Source organism: Geotrypetes seraphini, chromosome 15 (genome assembly GCF_902459505.1).
Source record: "Geotrypetes seraphini chromosome 15, aGeoSer1.1, whole genome shotgun sequence".
NCBI classification, from domain to species: Eukaryota; Metazoa; Chordata; class Amphibia; order Gymnophiona; family Dermophiidae; genus Geotrypetes; species Geotrypetes seraphini.
Window position 1 is genome coordinate 465790 of NC_047098.1, and position 17531 is coordinate 483320.

At 43.7% G+C, this 17531-nt stretch overlaps 1 protein-coding gene across 7 annotated transcripts in view; it reads left to right on the forward strand.

Moving 5' to 3' along the window:
- ARHGEF10L (Rho guanine nucleotide exchange factor 10 like) overlaps window positions 1–17531 on the forward strand; it is a 104702-nt gene that overhangs the window by 61795 nt on the left and 25376 nt on the right. For all 7 annotated transcript variants that reach the window (XM_033921439.1, XM_033921433.1, XM_033921435.1 and 4 more), the window contains 4 exons: window positions 1552–1679; window positions 3991–4091; window positions 10352–10473; window positions 15007–15093. In XM_033921439.1, the coding sequence (XP_033777330.1) occupies window positions 1552–1679; window positions 3991–4091; window positions 10352–10473; window positions 15007–15093 (438 nt within the window). The remainder of the gene's footprint in view (window positions 1–1551; window positions 1680–3990; window positions 4092–10351; window positions 10474–15006; window positions 15094–17531) is intronic.

The following is a 17531-nucleotide window of genomic DNA, read 5'->3' on the forward strand; positions in this document are numbered from 1 at the left end:
TAATTTCAGCTCCTCCTGTCAGTACCTGAGCTGACCACTGCTCAAGCATTGACATGAAAGTGGACATTTAGTGATGAGCCGCAGATTACTACCACAGTTCAAGCAAATGCATTAGCTACTTAAAGTTAGACAGGCTCTTCCACTGACTGCTGACCTCTGTCTCGGTGGTTGGGCTTTGGTTCTTGACCTCTTGCCACTCTGATCAGTGGGTGGTTTTATTTCTTTTTTAAAGGCTAATTATTATGACTGAATTAAAGCCAGATACTGAATACTGTTATCCAGATAGTGGCCACTGATGAATTTCTGAATTCAGTGAGACCATGAGGGAAGGGAAAAAGAGGGGACCTAGGAAGGGAGAAATAGGGGGAAGAAAGACAGACCTGGAGCAAAGGGGAGGGGGAAGAGTGGGAGGAAATGCTGGATGGAGGAAGACAGGAGAGAAGCAGTGGGAAGAAAGTCAGAAGGATTGGATTGGACCAGGAGAGAAAGAATGAGAGACCAATGAAGGAATGAAAGGAGATAGACGCTGATGGGAGGAAAGGAAAAGAGAAGAAAGAAGCTGGACATAGGGAGGGACAGGGACATAAGGGGAGGAATAAGGACACAGAGGGAGGATGCTGAACATGGTAGGAAGATAGAGACAGTGACACATAGAGGAGACACTAGATAGGAAGGATAAGGACACAGGGAGAAGATAGATGGTAAACATAAAAAGAGAAGAAATATCAAAAGGATAGGACACCCTGGAAAAGAAAGATAAGAGATACTGAGACAAAAGTAATGCTCAGACAACAAAAGTAGAAAAAAATGGGTGGGGTTTCTGAATTTATTTATTGGAATAGGTCACGTAATAGAAATGTTCATTTGAGTTTCTATTTCTATTATTTCTTTGGATTTACTGTAACAGGTTTTCTTCCTCCTCCCCCATCCTCACTACTTTGGGAGAGATGGTGTTATAGGGGGCCCATCTCCTTTTTTATACCTGGGGCCCCTTCAGTCCTGTCCATCTGGTTTGCGAATCAGATCATTCCTCGTAACTCTGCCCCTAGATCTCTTTGCCACTGTTCAAAGAGTTCCGGTTAGCACAAATATCCAAATCACTTGAAAAGGATTCCAAACATTTAGGTTTCAGTTTCAAGGTCTTCCTATTATCATTCTCACTGGGTTTTGTATATATTGTAATGATTCCGGCCCCTTTTTTCAAGCTGCGTAAGGGGTTTTTATCGCAGGATGCTGCGGTAAAATCGCCGACTCATAGAATTCCTATGTGCGTCAGAGCTTTTACCACAGTGACTTGCGATAAAAAAAACCCTAACGTGGCTTGATAAAAGGGGGCCTTAATTATGTACAGTTTTAATTTTTATGTTGGAATATGAGTAAATATAACTCTTAACAGTTGCATCTTATGGGTAGTTGATGCTGTGTCATCTGCAGTAGAGAATGTCCCCTGCAGGAGCACAACGGCGTTGTAGTTCTGCAGGAGCAGAGATGCCATGCTACCGTGTCCAAGGTGTCCCTGTGTAAATGCTGGGTGATTTTGCTCTCTTGTAGAACCTGAATGTAGCAGTCGCCCAGGACTGGTGTCAGGCCTTGCAGAGGCTCATCCGTGTAAAGGAGGACGAGATCCAGTCTGCTAACAAATGTCTTCTCCGTCTCATGCTGATGGGAAAGCCAGATAAGTACGTGTTTTATCTCTTTGGGCTCGATATTCAGCATCATTTAGATGGATGGAAACAGCTCTCGGCCATCTATAGAGCACATAGCTGGCTATCTGCCGATATTCAGTGGCTCGCTGGCTAAATTTGGCAGCAAAGACAAAAGCTTAAAAGGGTGGTGTATCACTTAAGCTGGTTGATGACTATTGGCGTAGCTGGCTTGAAAAAATAGCCTGGAAATTTAATACCGCACCAGAATCGCCAGTGTTATGAGCCAGACTGCGTTATTAGAAGGGCCAGGAAAGTGTCTTTCTGAAGCAGATGGTTTTGGCTGGTAGATCTTGATGAGGAAATCTGAACGAGTCCTTTCAACCATTTGAATGTACGACTGCTCAATTAACACTGAGGGCCAGATTCTCAGAACTTTAACGCAGTCGCTAAACTGGTTTCCGACAGTTTAGCCTGCACTCATTTTAGCAGCGGATTATCAAAATGGCTTATCGCTGTCTTTACCACTCCTATTAATTATTTCTATAGCGCTATACAGAGTCACAAAGAATAAGAAAACAGTCCCTGCTCAAAAGAGCTTACAATCTAAACAGGCAAGACAGACAAACAAGATGTCATGGATACAGTTAAGGGGAACGGTTAATCAGCTGGCTGGGTTGAAGGGCAGAGGAGTAGGGTTAAGGATTGAAAAGCTGGGTTTTCAGTCTGCTTTTAAACAAGGGAAGGGACTTGATGGACAAACTCAGGTAATTTATTACAGGCATAGCTAGATGAAAGGAACGAAATCTGGGATTGGCAGTGGAGGAGAAGAGTAACGTTAAGAGTGACTTATCTGAGGAAAGGAGCTCTATGGGAGGTGTGTAAGGAGAGAGAAGCAAGGAGACATATTGAGGGGCAGCAGAATGAACACACTTGTAGGTCAGCAATAAGATCTTGAACCGGATGCCATGGCAGATAGAGAGCCAGTGAAGTGACTTAAGAAGGGGGGGTGACATGAGCGTAGTGAGGTTGGTAGAAGATGAGTCGCTCAGCAGAGTTTTGCACAGATTGCAAGGGGGAGAGGTGACACTGAGGGATACCAGATAGGAGGAGATTGCAGTAATCTAAGCGTGAAGTTACGAGACTTGGACAAGGGTCTGGGCAGTGTGCTCAGAGAGGAAGGGGCAAATTTTGGTGATACTGAAGAGATAGAAGCGACAGGTCTTAGAAGCTTGTTGGATATACGTAGAAAATGAGAGGTCAGAATCGAAGACAACTCCAAGGTTGCGAGCAGAGGAGACTGGAACAATGAGATGGAGAAAGGAGGAGGAAGATCAGAGGGTTTAGGAGGAAAGAGGAGCAGCTCAGTCTTGGACATATTTAGTTTCAGATGATGGCAGGACATCCAGGCAGCAATGTAACGAGGTTTCTAGCAGTCTCCGACATTGACATGCAAATGGGTTCTTCAACATTGAAATGAGAACTCCGTTGTATTCTTAAAAATCGCCAAGCTATTTTCTAAAAGTGGCATAGGCTTTTGGCGACAAAAATCAGTGACTGGTCCAGGGGTTCCAGTACAGTGACAGTACTGTTTAAAACCCCATTGTGGCAGTGTGGGAGACACCTCCCCAGCAGCAGGAGAGATGCCCATTCTCTCCCGCTGCCACACAACACCTCCCCCCCCTGCCTTCGACCCCTCTCTCCCTTACCTTGAATTAATTGGCTGACTGGAGGGATACCTACTCCTTGTGGCCAGCTGGCCCACCTCTTCAAAATGGGCTTTCTCCTCCCTGGGATGTACCCCAGGTTGTTTAAGGCCTCTCCTATGGCGTCCGGGCCAATCAGAGCCTAAGGTCCATTCCTGTTGCATCCCAGGTTTTCCTAGTGCCTCAACAGGAGGGCATTTGTGCTCAAACATGCACACACTATTAAGCATGACTCACATCCCCCTCCCAACATACTCACGAAAACACGGGTACTTTTTTTTCAAGTAGGAACACACATTTATACCTCTGAGCACAACCCTTGGGTGCAAATACACTCACACATGTGTATAGCAGAATTTAAGTCATAGATACACAGAGTGAGACTCTAGAGCTTACACACATGTGTGCCTCTAACACCTTCTGAAACATGGGATAGATTATTGTTAGCTGGTTGTAAACATTCTCCCCTCAAGGTCAAAATGCTCTTGGATTTGAGGAGCAGGACTAGAAATCCCAGGATGCTTTGGGTAATGGAACATGTGTAGTGGCTTCTGTTCACTGTTAATATGGTTGAAAAAGGATCTTGTTTGTACTTCAGCAGCCTAATAATACTTTTCTGGTTATCACTTCTCCCCTTATAGATCAGGACGGCCTGTCAGTGTCATGGTGCTCTTTATCACGCCAAACCCCCTGAGTAAGATTTCCTGGGTCAATCGCCTGCATTTAGCCAAAATCGCCTTAAGTAAGTATGAAGCAGGGTCAAGTGCAGATATATAGAAGACAGGTAGTACCAACTCTTTGAGATAAATAGCTGGGTAGCTGAATTGAAGGCAATTTATATGTTGAATAAGGTATGAGGAACTGCAGCAAGCGAGTCCAGCTGGGGAATGAGTAAATAGTCGGTCAACGCATATCTTAAAGGCTTACAGAAGAACCAGGCTTTCACCTGCTTCCTGAAGTAGAGGTGGTCTTAACCGTCGCCTTTTTAACTTGTTTGGCCATCTTAAGATTATCACGTAGTATCACACCCAAATTCTGTTAATCTATCGTGCATAAAAATGCTTCACCCCCTAAACTGTACCGTTCCCTTGGGTTTTTGCATGACCCTGCATTTCTTAGCATTAAACCTTAGCTGCCAAATTTCAGGAGGAGTGAGGGAATAAGAAGAAATGGAACTTTTGGATGTCCAAAAGTCTGACTACAGTGTGCATTGGCACTCAAACATGTCGGCCCAAAGGTTGCTTTGCTGTCTGAGGCCTACAGTAGACGGCCTCAGCTCAGCCTTTGTAGTCCAGTCAGAGCTCACAGCCCAGGCGGTGGCATGTGTGAGCAGATTCCCGGCAGCTCACAGCACTATTTTATATGTATAGAAAGAGAGACACTGAATCTGTCTTCAAACCTATTCTAATAATTTAGCAAACATTGAGAAAGGAGACTTCAGTAGGCGCAAGGAAGTCATTGATCTTAATGACATTGTCAGCAGATAATCGTTTACTCTGCCCTAATTTGCCTGTTTGGTTTGACCTTTTGGATAAATAGAAATACAAATGGTAAAAGAAAACAGCTCTGTCTGCTAACAAGAAACTGTCCAAATTCATCTCACTTGAGATCTTCCCAGCTATACCGTGCACCAGATTCATCAGAAAAATCATATCTAGAAGTGCGTCACCTGTGGTGAGAGTGGTATCGAGTGACACAGGATCTCATCAAATACATAAAAAGAGAAGTACAGTATATATATACTAAAAGGCACATTTCACAGGCATAATTGAAAAAAATCAGCTTTAATAAGGAAATATCTACATTTTCTTTTATTACCCTGGGATAAATTAATTCTAGAACCGTAATCAACCAACTGTTCTACACTGCGCACAAGGATTTGCCACAGAACGACAAACGCAACGAAGCATCCAACCATGAATCTTTTCCTTTTAAGACAATTTTAGGATTAGGGTTCCCCAGGATGAAAAATACATGTTCTAAGTCATGGATAAAATAGTCTCTCTCTTTTCAAGATGCAAAATTCCTTTACAAATTAAACAAATTCTTCTGTAAAGCACTGAAGACTTGTTTTTGGGTTGGGTAAATAAGTGAATTGATTGTATCTCTCCTTGAATTTGTTCAGCTCTTCTTACAGCAGAAATTTTTCCCTTGTACTCCGCCTTGAATCCATTGTGAGAAACAGGCAGACTATAAGTTTTAGAATGGAATAAAATTGTTACAACCCACAATACACTCCCTGAAATGTATATAACTGCACAAGATAAATTGAATCTGCCATCATTCACATCACATTTGCAATCCCTAAAATCTTCATCCAGAGCTCATAGATCCTCACACCAGATCCTTTATTGGCCTTGTCAAATCAGGTTAAGGGGTTTAAAGGCTGATATGCAGCCCATGGTGGTCACTGGTTTTTAAGCCACTGGCATCCACGAGTTGAATCAAGCCTGAATGTTAAACGCTACCGATATTCAGTAGCTCAGTGGATAAAGTTAGGACAGAATATCGCTGCTAAAAGCGTAAATTTCAGCTTCACCCCTATTCTGCCTCTGGAAACAGAGAAATATGATGACAGATAAAGGCCAAATGACCCATCCACCGTCATAGCAGGTACTTAGTGACACTGAATGTTCGTTTAAGCAGGGAAGAGATTCTTCTGCCCAGTTAAGCACTTTTAAATATTGGCCTCTCAGGCTCTGATTCTCTAAACAGCCATCAATCATGTGTCAATCATATGACAGCACCGTTTAGAGGATCACACTTCCAAGAAAGATAGGCATCGGAAACATAGGCGAAGGTTTTCAAGGCCTTACGTTTCCGGTGCCTATCCGTCCCATGAATGGCGCCTACGTAGGTGCTTTATGGCGTCTAACATGCCTATAGTGGTGTTACACATCGGTAGGTGTCTGGAGGTGCAATTCCAACACATTTTGTTTAGGTAGGCGCTTTAAATTTAACGTTGCTTGCCGTTTGAAACAGTGCTTCCCAATTAACTTAGGCACCGGTAGGGCATTTAAGTGTAGGTGATGTTTATTAAATTTCCCTCTCGGTTTATATTGTGGTGGGACCCAATTATTGGAAGAGGTTGCCTATATATTTGAGGCTAGAGACATCCTTCGCGAAGTTTAAAAGACAGGCTTAAGTTATGCTCTTAAGTATGTTGGCAACTGGTCATGGGTTTAGCAGCTAAGGATTGGTTTCTATCATTTTTATTTAGAACATAAGAACATCAAGCCCAGTAGCCCATCCTCACAGAGGCCAATCCAATTCCCTGCAAGCAGTGGCTTCCCCCATGTCTTTTTCAATAACAGACTGTGGACTTTTCCTCCAGGAAATTGTCCAAACCTTTCTTAAAATCAGTTGCGCTATCCGCTCTTACCACAACCTCTGGCAAATGCGTTCCAGAGCTTAACTATTCTCTGATTGAAAAAATATTTCCTCCTATTTACTGTTAGTTGGTATTTTCCCGCAAAGGGTGAGGTGTAACCAATAATGTGTATAGAGGGGAAAAAAATAAGAACATAACGGTCAGTCCAGTGGTCCATCGTGCCCAGCAGTCCGTTCACACGGCGGCCCTTTGGTCAAAGATCAGGAAGAGCGTTCCAGTTTTCTACCACTGTCTGGGTGAAGAAGAACTTCCTTACATTTGTACGGAATCTATCCCCTTTTAACTTTAGAAAGTGCCCTCTCATTCTCTCCACCTTGGAGAGTGTGAACAATCTATCTCTCTCTACTAAGTCTATTCCCTTCAATATCTTGAATGTCTCGATCATGTCCCCTCTCAGTCTCCTCTTTTCAAGGGAAAAGAGGCCCAGTTTCTCTAATCTTTCATTGTACGGCAACTCCTCCAGCCCCTTAACCATTTTAGTCGCTCTTCTCTGGACCCTTTCGAGTAGTACCATGTCCTTCTTCATGTACGGCAACCAGTGCTGGACGCAGTATTCCAGGTGGGAGCGTACCATGGCCCGGTACAGAAGCATGATAACCTTCTCTGATCTGTTCGTGATCCCCCTTCTTAATCATTCCCAGCATTCTGTTCGCCCTTTTCGCCACTGCCGCGCGTTGCGCGGACGGCTTCATTGACTTGTCGACTAGTACTCTCAAGTCTCTTTCCTGGGGGGTCTCTCCAAGTACCGCACCGGACATCTTGTAGTCGTGTAAAAGATTTTTATTACAGACATGCATCACCTTACACTTATCCACGTTAAACCTCATTTGCCATGTCGTGGCCCATTTCTCAAGTGTGTTTATGTCACACTGCAGATCTTCGCAATCCTCCTGCGTCTTCACTACTCTGAATAACTTCGTATTGTCTGCAAATATAATCACCTCACTCGTCATACCAATTTCCAGGTTGTTTATAAATATATTGAAGAGCACGGGTCCAAGCACCAAACCCTTAGGCACTCCACTTGTGACGCTTTTCCAGTCCATTTACCCCCACTCTCTGTTTCCTATCCACCAACCAGTTTTTAATCCACATGAGTATTTCACCCTCTCTTCCATGGCTCGCAATTTTTTTGAAGTAGTTGTTCATGCGGGACCTTGTCGAATGCCTTCTGAAAATCCAGATACACAATGTCGACCAGCTCGCCCTTGTCTATCTGCCTGTTTACTCCCTCGAAGAAGTGCAGCAAGTTCGTCAAGCAAGATCTCCCCTTCTGAAGCCATGTTGGCTGGTCCTCATCAGATTGTGTCCGTCAAGATGATGCGGTCCTTTATCAGCGCCTCAACCATCATTCCTGATACCGAGGTCAGACTCACCGGTCTGTAGTTTCCCAGATCTCCCCTTGAACCTTTCTTGAAGATCGGTGTGACATTCGCCACTTTCCAGTCTTCTGGATTCCTTCCCGATTTGATCGACAGATTGGCTATTAGTTGAAGCAGTTCAGCTATAGCCCCTTTTAGATCCTTGATTACCCTCGGATGGATGCCATCCGGTCCCAGGGATTTATCGTTTTTGAAACCTATCAATCTGCCTGCATACCTCTTCTAGACTGATCGTCAACCCTGTCAGTTTCCAGTTCAGTGCCATGGCCGACGTTCTGGATCGATGTTTTGCCCCTGTGTTCAGGTTAAAGCGGATCATATTGTGATCACTGCTTCCAAGCATCCCTTCTACTTCTACGCCTTGTGTCGTAGTCCATTTAGAATTAAATTCAGAATTGCATTTCCTCTCGTATTTTCCTTGACAAGTTGTTCCAGGAAGCAATCACCTACAGCATCTAGGAACTTGGTCTCCCTACCGCAGCCAGAGGTGCCTAGGTTCCAGTCTATTCCCAGATAATTGAAGTCACCCATGAGAACTGCGTTGTCTCCCTTGCAGTTGCATTTAATCTCATCTGTCATCCTCCATCAATTTCTTCAGACTGCCCTGAGGATTGGTAGTAGATGCCGATCTTCGTTTCCATTGCTTTTGTTCCCGGAATTTTGGCCCATAGAGACTCTACCTTATTTTTCGTTTCTGGCATGTTCTCTCCGGTAGACTCAATTCCTTCTTTGATGTATAAGGCAATACCCCCACCTTTTTGACCTACTCTGTTTCCGCGGTATAGCTTGTATCCCAGTGGCACAGTATCCCAGGCGTTTTCCTCGTTCCACCATGTTTCTGTGACGCCGATGATGTCAAGGTTATCTTTTTGTGCCATAGCTTCTTATTCCCACATCTTGCTTCTTAGGCTTCTTGCATTTGTGTACATACACTTGAGTTGAGCCTGTTACTTTCTTGCAAATTCTTCCCTCTTGTGTCCTTTTCAATCCATCAGGATTTCTGTCTTGCCTATGATCTGGTCAGTCTTCCCCGCTGACTTCCTGCACGGTATCCTCTGTGTATACCGGTTCTCGAACCATCTATTCTTGGTCGACTATCGGCTTTCCCCTTCTTCCTAGTTTAAAAACTTCTCAATTTCTCTCTTGATGTTGCTTGCAAGTAGCCTTGTTTCGTCTCCACTGAGGTGAAGTCCATCCTTCTAAAATAAAGGAAGTTTCTTCAGCTGTTGTAGTCAGTTTCATTATACCCATTAGGTGGAGAGTGCAGTGCAGCAGTTAAAGCTATAGCCTCAGCACCCTGAGGTTGTGGGTTCAAACCCATGCTACTTCTTGTGACCCTGGGCAAGTCACTTAATCTCCCCCCCCCATTGCTCCAGGTACATTAGATAGATTGTGAGCCCACCAGGACAGACATGGAAAAATGCTTGAGTCACTGAATAAATTCATATAAACCACTCTGAGCTCCGCTGGGAGAATAGTCTAGAACATTGAATAAATATGCCGTACGGTAAATAAAACTTTCTAATCTCCTGTTTGTCCTACCACTCATAGGTCTAATAGCATGATGGAAATGATTGCCAGTATTAGTATTAGCATTTTTTGTTAGCAATAATTTTTTATTAACCATTTTGTTGAGCATAAAGAATTATTTACGACATTCCTCTAAGGCAGTGGTTCCCAAACCTGTCCTAGGGGACCCCCCAGCCAGTCAGGTTTTCAAGATATCCCTAATGAATATGCATGAGAGAGATTTGCATATAATGGAAGTGACAGGTATGCAAATCTCTCTCATGCATATTCATTAGTGATATCTTGAAAACCTGACTGGCTGGGGGTCCCCCAGGACAGGTTTGGGAATCACTGCTCTAAGGGGACACAAATGCAGAAAACCAAGAAGCATCAAATATAGACCAAAGAAATTCACCTAACTTCCCCAAATACCCCCCAATCCCCCCTCCCCCTTGTTACAAAAACCCATGTGTATCATACAGTACAAGTCAGCCTGAAGAAATAAACAGTGACGTCAACCCCACTGTCCCAGATCACCCCAATTCACTCATCGTTTTTCTTTAACTACTAATTGATCATTGTAAATTGGTTTGATGTATTTATTGATGAGTGGTATATCAATTGTTAAATAAACTTGAAACGGCACTCTGGGTTCTTCTGATCAGATGGTTCAAAGTATTTCCTAGGACTTTCCTAAGTTTATTTTTCTTTTCTTGGCAGGGGAAGAGAACCAGCCTGGCTGGCTTTGCCCAGAGGAGGAGAAGAAGATGAAGGCGCCATCTTGGAGCCCAGTCCTAGCCTGCCGGATGCCAGCTTTCTCTACCCAGGCCATTGAGATGCAGGTAGGGGATGGCTTTAAGAAATTGTTGTATGAAATCCTCACTTTGAGATGATGGGCGTGGGAAACCTGAGTTGTATTAGGTTGCTTGAGATTTATTATTGGCATAGGAGAAGTGATTGGTGCTGTTAAGAATTTTTATGCAGAATGTTATGTAGATATTTTTTTACTTTTGTAAGTTGTTTGAAATGTTTGTGGCGATTTTAAGCCAATCAGGACCTTTGGCCCCTCCCACTACATCCCAAGATGCATTGGGAAGGGGAAGCCCCATCATTTACAGCATGCAGCCCTGTAGGCAGGAGGGAGGGAGCTTCCCTCCTGCCATTTGCTTTTCTGAAGGTACGGGTGGGAGGGTCCATGGATATGGGAAGGGGGCCCAGGAATGTTGGGGAGATGTGGGAGGGGGATAGAGATGTCGGGGGGAGGATGTCAGGATATGAGAGGAGATGTAGGGAATATCAGGGGGAGGGGTCAACTGATCCTGGCAGGGGGGAATCCCCATCAGCTGAGCTGCCAGGAATCCCCGAAACCAGCTCAGCTGATGGGGATTCCTTCTGCCACAATCAGCTGAAGGGAAACCTATGAGTTGTTTTTTTTTTTTTTTGCTCTTTGGATGGTGGGAGTGGGTCATGATCACTGGGGGAGTAAGGGTGGGGGGATCATGCGATAAATCCTCCAGTGATCTTGTCAGTTTGGGCACCTTTGTGGAACTTAGTCGCAACTCAAACAGGTCTAACTGCCGGCGTCTAAGTTTCCTCTAGGAAAGCTTTGATTATTGTTGGGGTATGTCCGGTTTGAAGCCCCTCCCCCCCCATTCCCGCCCCAACATGCCCCTTTGCTCTGTCGACACACAGCAGCTTAGAAGTGCTTCTTCACGTCCAGAAAGTTGGTTTTGATTATCGGCACTTGGGCATCCCTGCTATTAGGACATTCAAGTGCCGACTTAGTCTGGTTTTTGCACAGCAGATTGCGAGGTTATTAGGTTTTTTTCTGTGAAAGTCTTCCTAAAATAACTGGGCTACTCAGCTGGAAGGTAACTTGTAAGCTTATTTTATGAACTTGCATGACAGTATTAGTATCTAACGGGTCTATATGCAGGAAGAATAGACCAATGTTTCTGTGATGTGCACGTGGGAGTTCTTGGGTGTAGTCTGGGCACAGCAGAGGTGGGATCACCTGAACCTGCAGGTGTGGGCATTTGTGCACTGGGTGTCTATTTTATCAAGGCAGGCGTCTGGGTTGCTTTTGTAGCATAGGGCTTAGGTTGGTGCCTTTTTGGACTTCTGGAGGGATATTTGAGAAGAGTGAGCAGGCGGTGGGTGTGTACAGAGATGCCTTGGGCATGGCGGATTCTGGATTTTTAAGATGCTAAACTGGGTCTCTAGTGCAGAGTTGAAGGTAGAATATTATAAGAGCTGTCTGTGGCCACGTTTGTCCATTCATCAGATACGTTTTGTGTAGTAAAGGCACATTTTGCTGGTTAGATGAGGTTTTCCAATTGTTCACAGCGCAGACACTGAGCCATAATTCAGTCAGTGAAGCAGAACATGCTCAGTGATCCCTGCTGTAAAGGCATCTGTAAATAATCTGGCAATCAGCACGGGGTGGTTTGAAACAGAACTCCTGCCTTTAACACCTTTTACACTCCATCACTCAGAAACAACATTTATTTATCTTATTTTGCTTTTGGGAGGTTTAATTGTACTTTGGGCAGGGTCCCAGCACCTCTCCCTCAATTTGTCGCTTGCTTTGAGCATAAATTTGGAAAATCAAGTAACGAATCCAACATAAGAACATAAGAATTGCCACTGCTGGGTCAGACCAGTGGTCCATCGCGCCCAAAAGTCTGCTCACGCGGCGGCCCTCTGGTCCAAGACCAGCACCCTAACTGAGACTAGCCCCACCAGCGCACGTTCCTGTTCAGAAGAAACTTGTCTAACTTTGTCTTGAATCCTTGGAGGGTGTTTTCCCCTATAACAGCCTCTGGATGAAGAAGAACTTCCTTACGTTTGTACGGAATCTATCCCCTTTCAAATTATTAACCCCCCAGTGGGATTCAGCTGGGAGGGCGTTAACCCTACATATTATGCAGGCTTTCAGTCTCAGCTGTGAAGTAATGAACCGACTGTTCTGGGTGCAGAGCTCAGACTCAGCTTTTGGATCTTAGGTGACCATTCTTTTGTAATCCTGCAAGGCTGTGAGTGTGGGCAGACACTCCGCCACCGACCTTTCCTGCTCTGTTGCACCTCCGGTTTACTGTCGAATGCAGACTGTGTGCAGTCAACTCCATGTTTCCAACATGTCTTCAGACCCAACAGACATTTAGGTTTTCAAGATGTACATAACAAATATGCATGAGATCAATTTCCATATACTTGAAATTCAATATATGCAAATTTAGCCCTCCTTTTACATTACTTCCCCACCTTTCCGGTGGAATTAGAAAAGGTACTGAGAAGAGTGAAAAAAAATGATAAAAGGTTTGTGATAACTTCCCTATGAGATAAAGGCTAAAGTGACCAGAGCTCTTCAGCTTGGAGAAAAGATGGCTCAGGAGTAATATGATAGAACTCTATAAAATACTGAGTGGAGTGGAAAGGGTAGATGTGAATCCTTGTTCACTCTTTCCAAAAATATTAGGACTAGGGTACATGTGATGAAGCTATTAAGTAGTAGATTTAAAACAAACCAGAGAAAATATTTAGTCACACAACATGTAATTAAACTCTAGAATATGTTACCAGAGAATATGGTGAAATCAGTTAGCTTAGCAGGGTTTAAAAAAAAAGGTTTGGATAATTTCCTAAAAGAGAAGTCCATAGGGCATTATTGAGATGGTTTGGGGAAATCCACTGCTTATTCCTAGGATAAGCAGCATAAAATCTGTTTTACTACTTGGGACCTGGGTTGGCCACTGTTTGGAAACAGGACGTTGGCCTTGATGGACCTTCAGTCTGTCCCAGTATGGCAGCTCTTATGTTCCTCTGCGAGCCAAGTCTAGGCCAATCAAGCCATTGTGACCTCACTGCTGAGGTTGGCTCTTAGGCATTGGTGGAAATTAGGCATTATGGCATCACAATCTCAGCTCTGGAATGTTGCTACTCTTTGGGTCTCTGCCTGGTACTTGGGACCTGGGTTGGCCACTGTTGGAAATAGGATACTGGGCTTGATGGACCTTTGGTCTGTCCCAGTATGGCAGCTCTTATGTTCTTCTGCGAGCCAAGTCTAGGCCAATCAAGCCATTGTGACATCACTGATGAGGTTGGCTCTGAGGCATTGGTGGAATGAGGCATTATGACATCACAATCTCAGCTCTGGAATGTTGCTACTCTTTGGGTCTCTGCCTGGTACTTGGGACCTGGGTTGGCCACTGTTGGAAACAGGACGTTGGCCTTGATGGACCTTCAGTCTGTCCCACTCTAGCCATTCTTAGGTTCTGCTTAGGGTTTTCACTGCCACTCTTATGCCTTCCTCCTCTCACCACACATCTTTTTGAAAGCATGGTATAATTATTTTAATGCTGTTCCAGACAGGTTTTCCCAGGACGAGGAAACAATGAACCAAATAAGCCATGAGGAGACAGAGAGTAAAAAAAAGGTGTCCAGTTAACTTCAAGAATAAACCAGATATATCTTGGATAACCCAGGATTCACACTGGTCAAATTTTAACTGATCAACTCATCTGGTTGAAATTTAGCTACTTAAACCGGAGAGTAGAGAATGACATGGGGACAAATTTTTCCCCATTCCTGTAAGCTCAGCCTTAACCGCACAAACCTCGAACACATAATTTTAAAGTGTTTGAGGCTTGTGCAGATGAGGACAGAGCTTGCAGGAATGGGGCAGGGACAGGAATGGGGAAAAATTTGTCTCCATGTCATTCTCTAATGGAGAGTTTATAGGGGGCATAGCTAAAAGTATTCAGCCAGTTACCCTAAACTATGACTGTTACAGTTGTTCAGGTGTTGCTGCATCGGAATAAGCAGCAAGACGCAGACAACTGCAACAAACATGACGCCAGCTGTGGAAGCCTAAGAAAACGTACCCTGAACTCTATTTAATCAATTAAGTCAGGCTGGTCAAGCAAAAGAGCCCCAGTTAACTTTTTCTTGTGACATTAGTGGCACCATCTTAACTGTTTTGTGCTTGAATAAAGTTATCCCGATGTACAGAACAAAATGGCATTTGAATGTTGTTCCCGTAGGCTCAGCTTCTCCATGCACTTCAACACACTTTTCCTTAAATGTAATTTTAAATTCTTTATAGGCAAGATAATGAATAAAATTGCTTAACACCTGAAAGGGTCTGAGTCTGGAAACTGGTAAGACTTCTGGTCTCAGTGCTCACCTCCTTAGACACCACGACCACATCAGCCATGGGATCTTCCTGCTGAACCATAGCCACCTTCATCCACCATGACCTAGAGGCAGTGCAGAACCAGCTTGACCTTGACACTGCTGGAAAGTGCTATATTGGAGGGTTTTGCATTTTCTGGGAATTTTTTACTGATCTTTTTTCTGTTTTCTTTATTGCGTAGGTTAGCACTGCTGTTCATACGCCTGTGAGGACGTCTCTGCTTGGTTTCTCTGCAGTCAGCACTTCTTTACCTCAGGGTTACTTGTGGGTGAGTTCTGTCTGGTGAACTTTAGTACCAGTGAAAGGTATGAGGATGTGCATTTTTCTTCCAAGCACCAGTAGCGCAGAGTTATAGCTGTATGTTTGCATGCTGCTCCGTAATACAGGTATGTGAGTAGTATGTGATGGGACTCTCATTTGAATGGCTGACTGGAGTTTCCGTGGGCAGAAAGGGGACCCCAGGTACATTGCAAATACTCTAGCATTGACAATCCAACCTGCCAGGGGCTTAAAGAAGAAAGCCATAGGTAAACAAAGGAAAAAATTAAAGCCTGACTTAAACCAAGTGGGAAGTAAAGTGCCACACATCCCACTGTTGGGCTGTAGATTTAACAAGGCAGATTCTCCATTTTGCCTCTTGTCTGAGAAAGGATGGAGTCCAGTCATTCAGAACTTTTCCTGGGATTTTTATTGCCTAGTCCTGCCTGTCCTGAATTGTAACTTGGCTTGCGCTTTGGCAATGTTTACCTATTAAATCAGAGGGTCCATATTTAGGAACCTGCTTAGATTCCTGTCTGATTAAGAAACCCCAGATGAAGGATGTTATGAAAGCAATTGATCAGGATTTATTTATCACATTTTTGAAAAAAATTCACCTGCTACCATATAGACCAATCAGAAATGTACGCTCTTCTAACACTTACCAGTTGTCCCTGCCCTCGGTTAACCTGGAAAGATCGACTTTGACTCGTAATTCATTGAATTACGTACTGAGCTCTCCTATATTAAATTTAGAAGTCTCTAGAAAACGTGTCTTTTCAATTTAGCACACTCTTTGAAGAATGTGAGTTTCTTGGATTAGAACTTGGGGAGGGATTCCAGACTGGAGCTTTTTTATTTGTTATTTTTAGATTGTTAGATTTAATTTATCTATCCCTTTGACAATGGAGTTCCTTTCCTTTTTGGTTTGTTTTTAAATTTGTAAACCGCTCTGCTGTTATTGCGAAGGGCTGTCTATAAGTACTAAGAAACAGAATTATTTACAACAAAAACTTCTACATCGACAATGAAAACGTTCAAATAACAGTACACACTCTTACATGGTAGGCTGGCTACAGAGTTAACAGAACACACATTAAAAGCACAGGGGTGGGACACAAAATACACAGTCTGTCCGGCATCAGGCTCTGCTCCGCCATGTGCAAGGCTCAGCTCCCACTATTACAAAAGAACCTAAGAATAGCCTTACTGGGTCAGACCAATGGTCCATCAAGTCCAGTAGCCTGTTCTCACAATGGCCAGACCAGATCTCTAGTACATGCCCAAGGAGTAGCAACATTCCATACTACTGATCCAGGGCAAGCAGTGGCTTCCCCATGTCTTTCTCAATAACAGACTATGGAGTTTTCCTCCAGGAACTTGTCCAAACCTTTCTTAAAATCAGCTATGCTATCCGCCCTTACCACTATTCTCTGAGTAAAAAAAAAATTCCTCCTATTGGTTTTAAAAGTATTTCCCTGTAACTTCATCAAGCTCCCCCTAGTCTTTGTAATTTTTGACAGAGCAAAAAAAATCGATCCACTTGTACCCGTTCTACTCCACTCAATCGTATCTCCCCTCAGCCGTCTCTTTTCCAAGCTGAAGAGCCCTAACCTTTTTAGTCTTTCCTCATACGAGAGGAGTTCCATCCCCTTTACCGTCTTGGTGGCTCTTCTTTGAACCTTTTCTAGTGCCACTATATCTTTCTTGAGATAAGGAGACCAGAATTGAATGCAATACTCCAGATGAGGTCGCACCATGGAGCAATACAGGGGCATTATGACATTCTTAGTCTTGTTAACCATCCCTTTTTTAATAATTCCCAGCATCCTGTTTGCTTTTTTGGCCGCCGCTGCACATTGGGCGGAAGGTTTCATTGTATTATCTACAGTGACATCCAGATCCTTTTCTTGGGCGCTAATACCCAAATTGGACCCTAGTATCTGATAACTGTGAATTAGGCTATTCTTCCCAATGTGTATCACTTAGCATCTGTCCACATTAAATTTCATCTGCGACTTGGACCCCTAGTCTTCCAATTTTCTAAGGTCCGCCTGCAATTTTTCACAATCCCAGTATTGCATTTCCATCTTCTTTCTGTTTAAGCATCCCCATTTCAGCCTGTCCTGATCCGATTGAGATTTACAATTTCTCCTTTGCAGTTTCTGTCCTTAGCACTTAAGGGTTCGAACTTTTGACAGAATCTCTTCATACAGGCAGTAAATAAATCCAAGAAATAAATAAATATTTATTCACAATGTTACAGATGTTTCTGTCACCTGTAGAACAGTCAGTGTACCGACAGATTTTACAGATAATGCAACATTTGACTATAGGAACTGGTTTTTGGCTTATAGAGAAATGTGTAATGAAGTTGATGGCTCCTTATGGACATTGTTCTGATTCTGGATATGCACCAACTTATCGGTGTTGGTCCTTCAGTGTTAA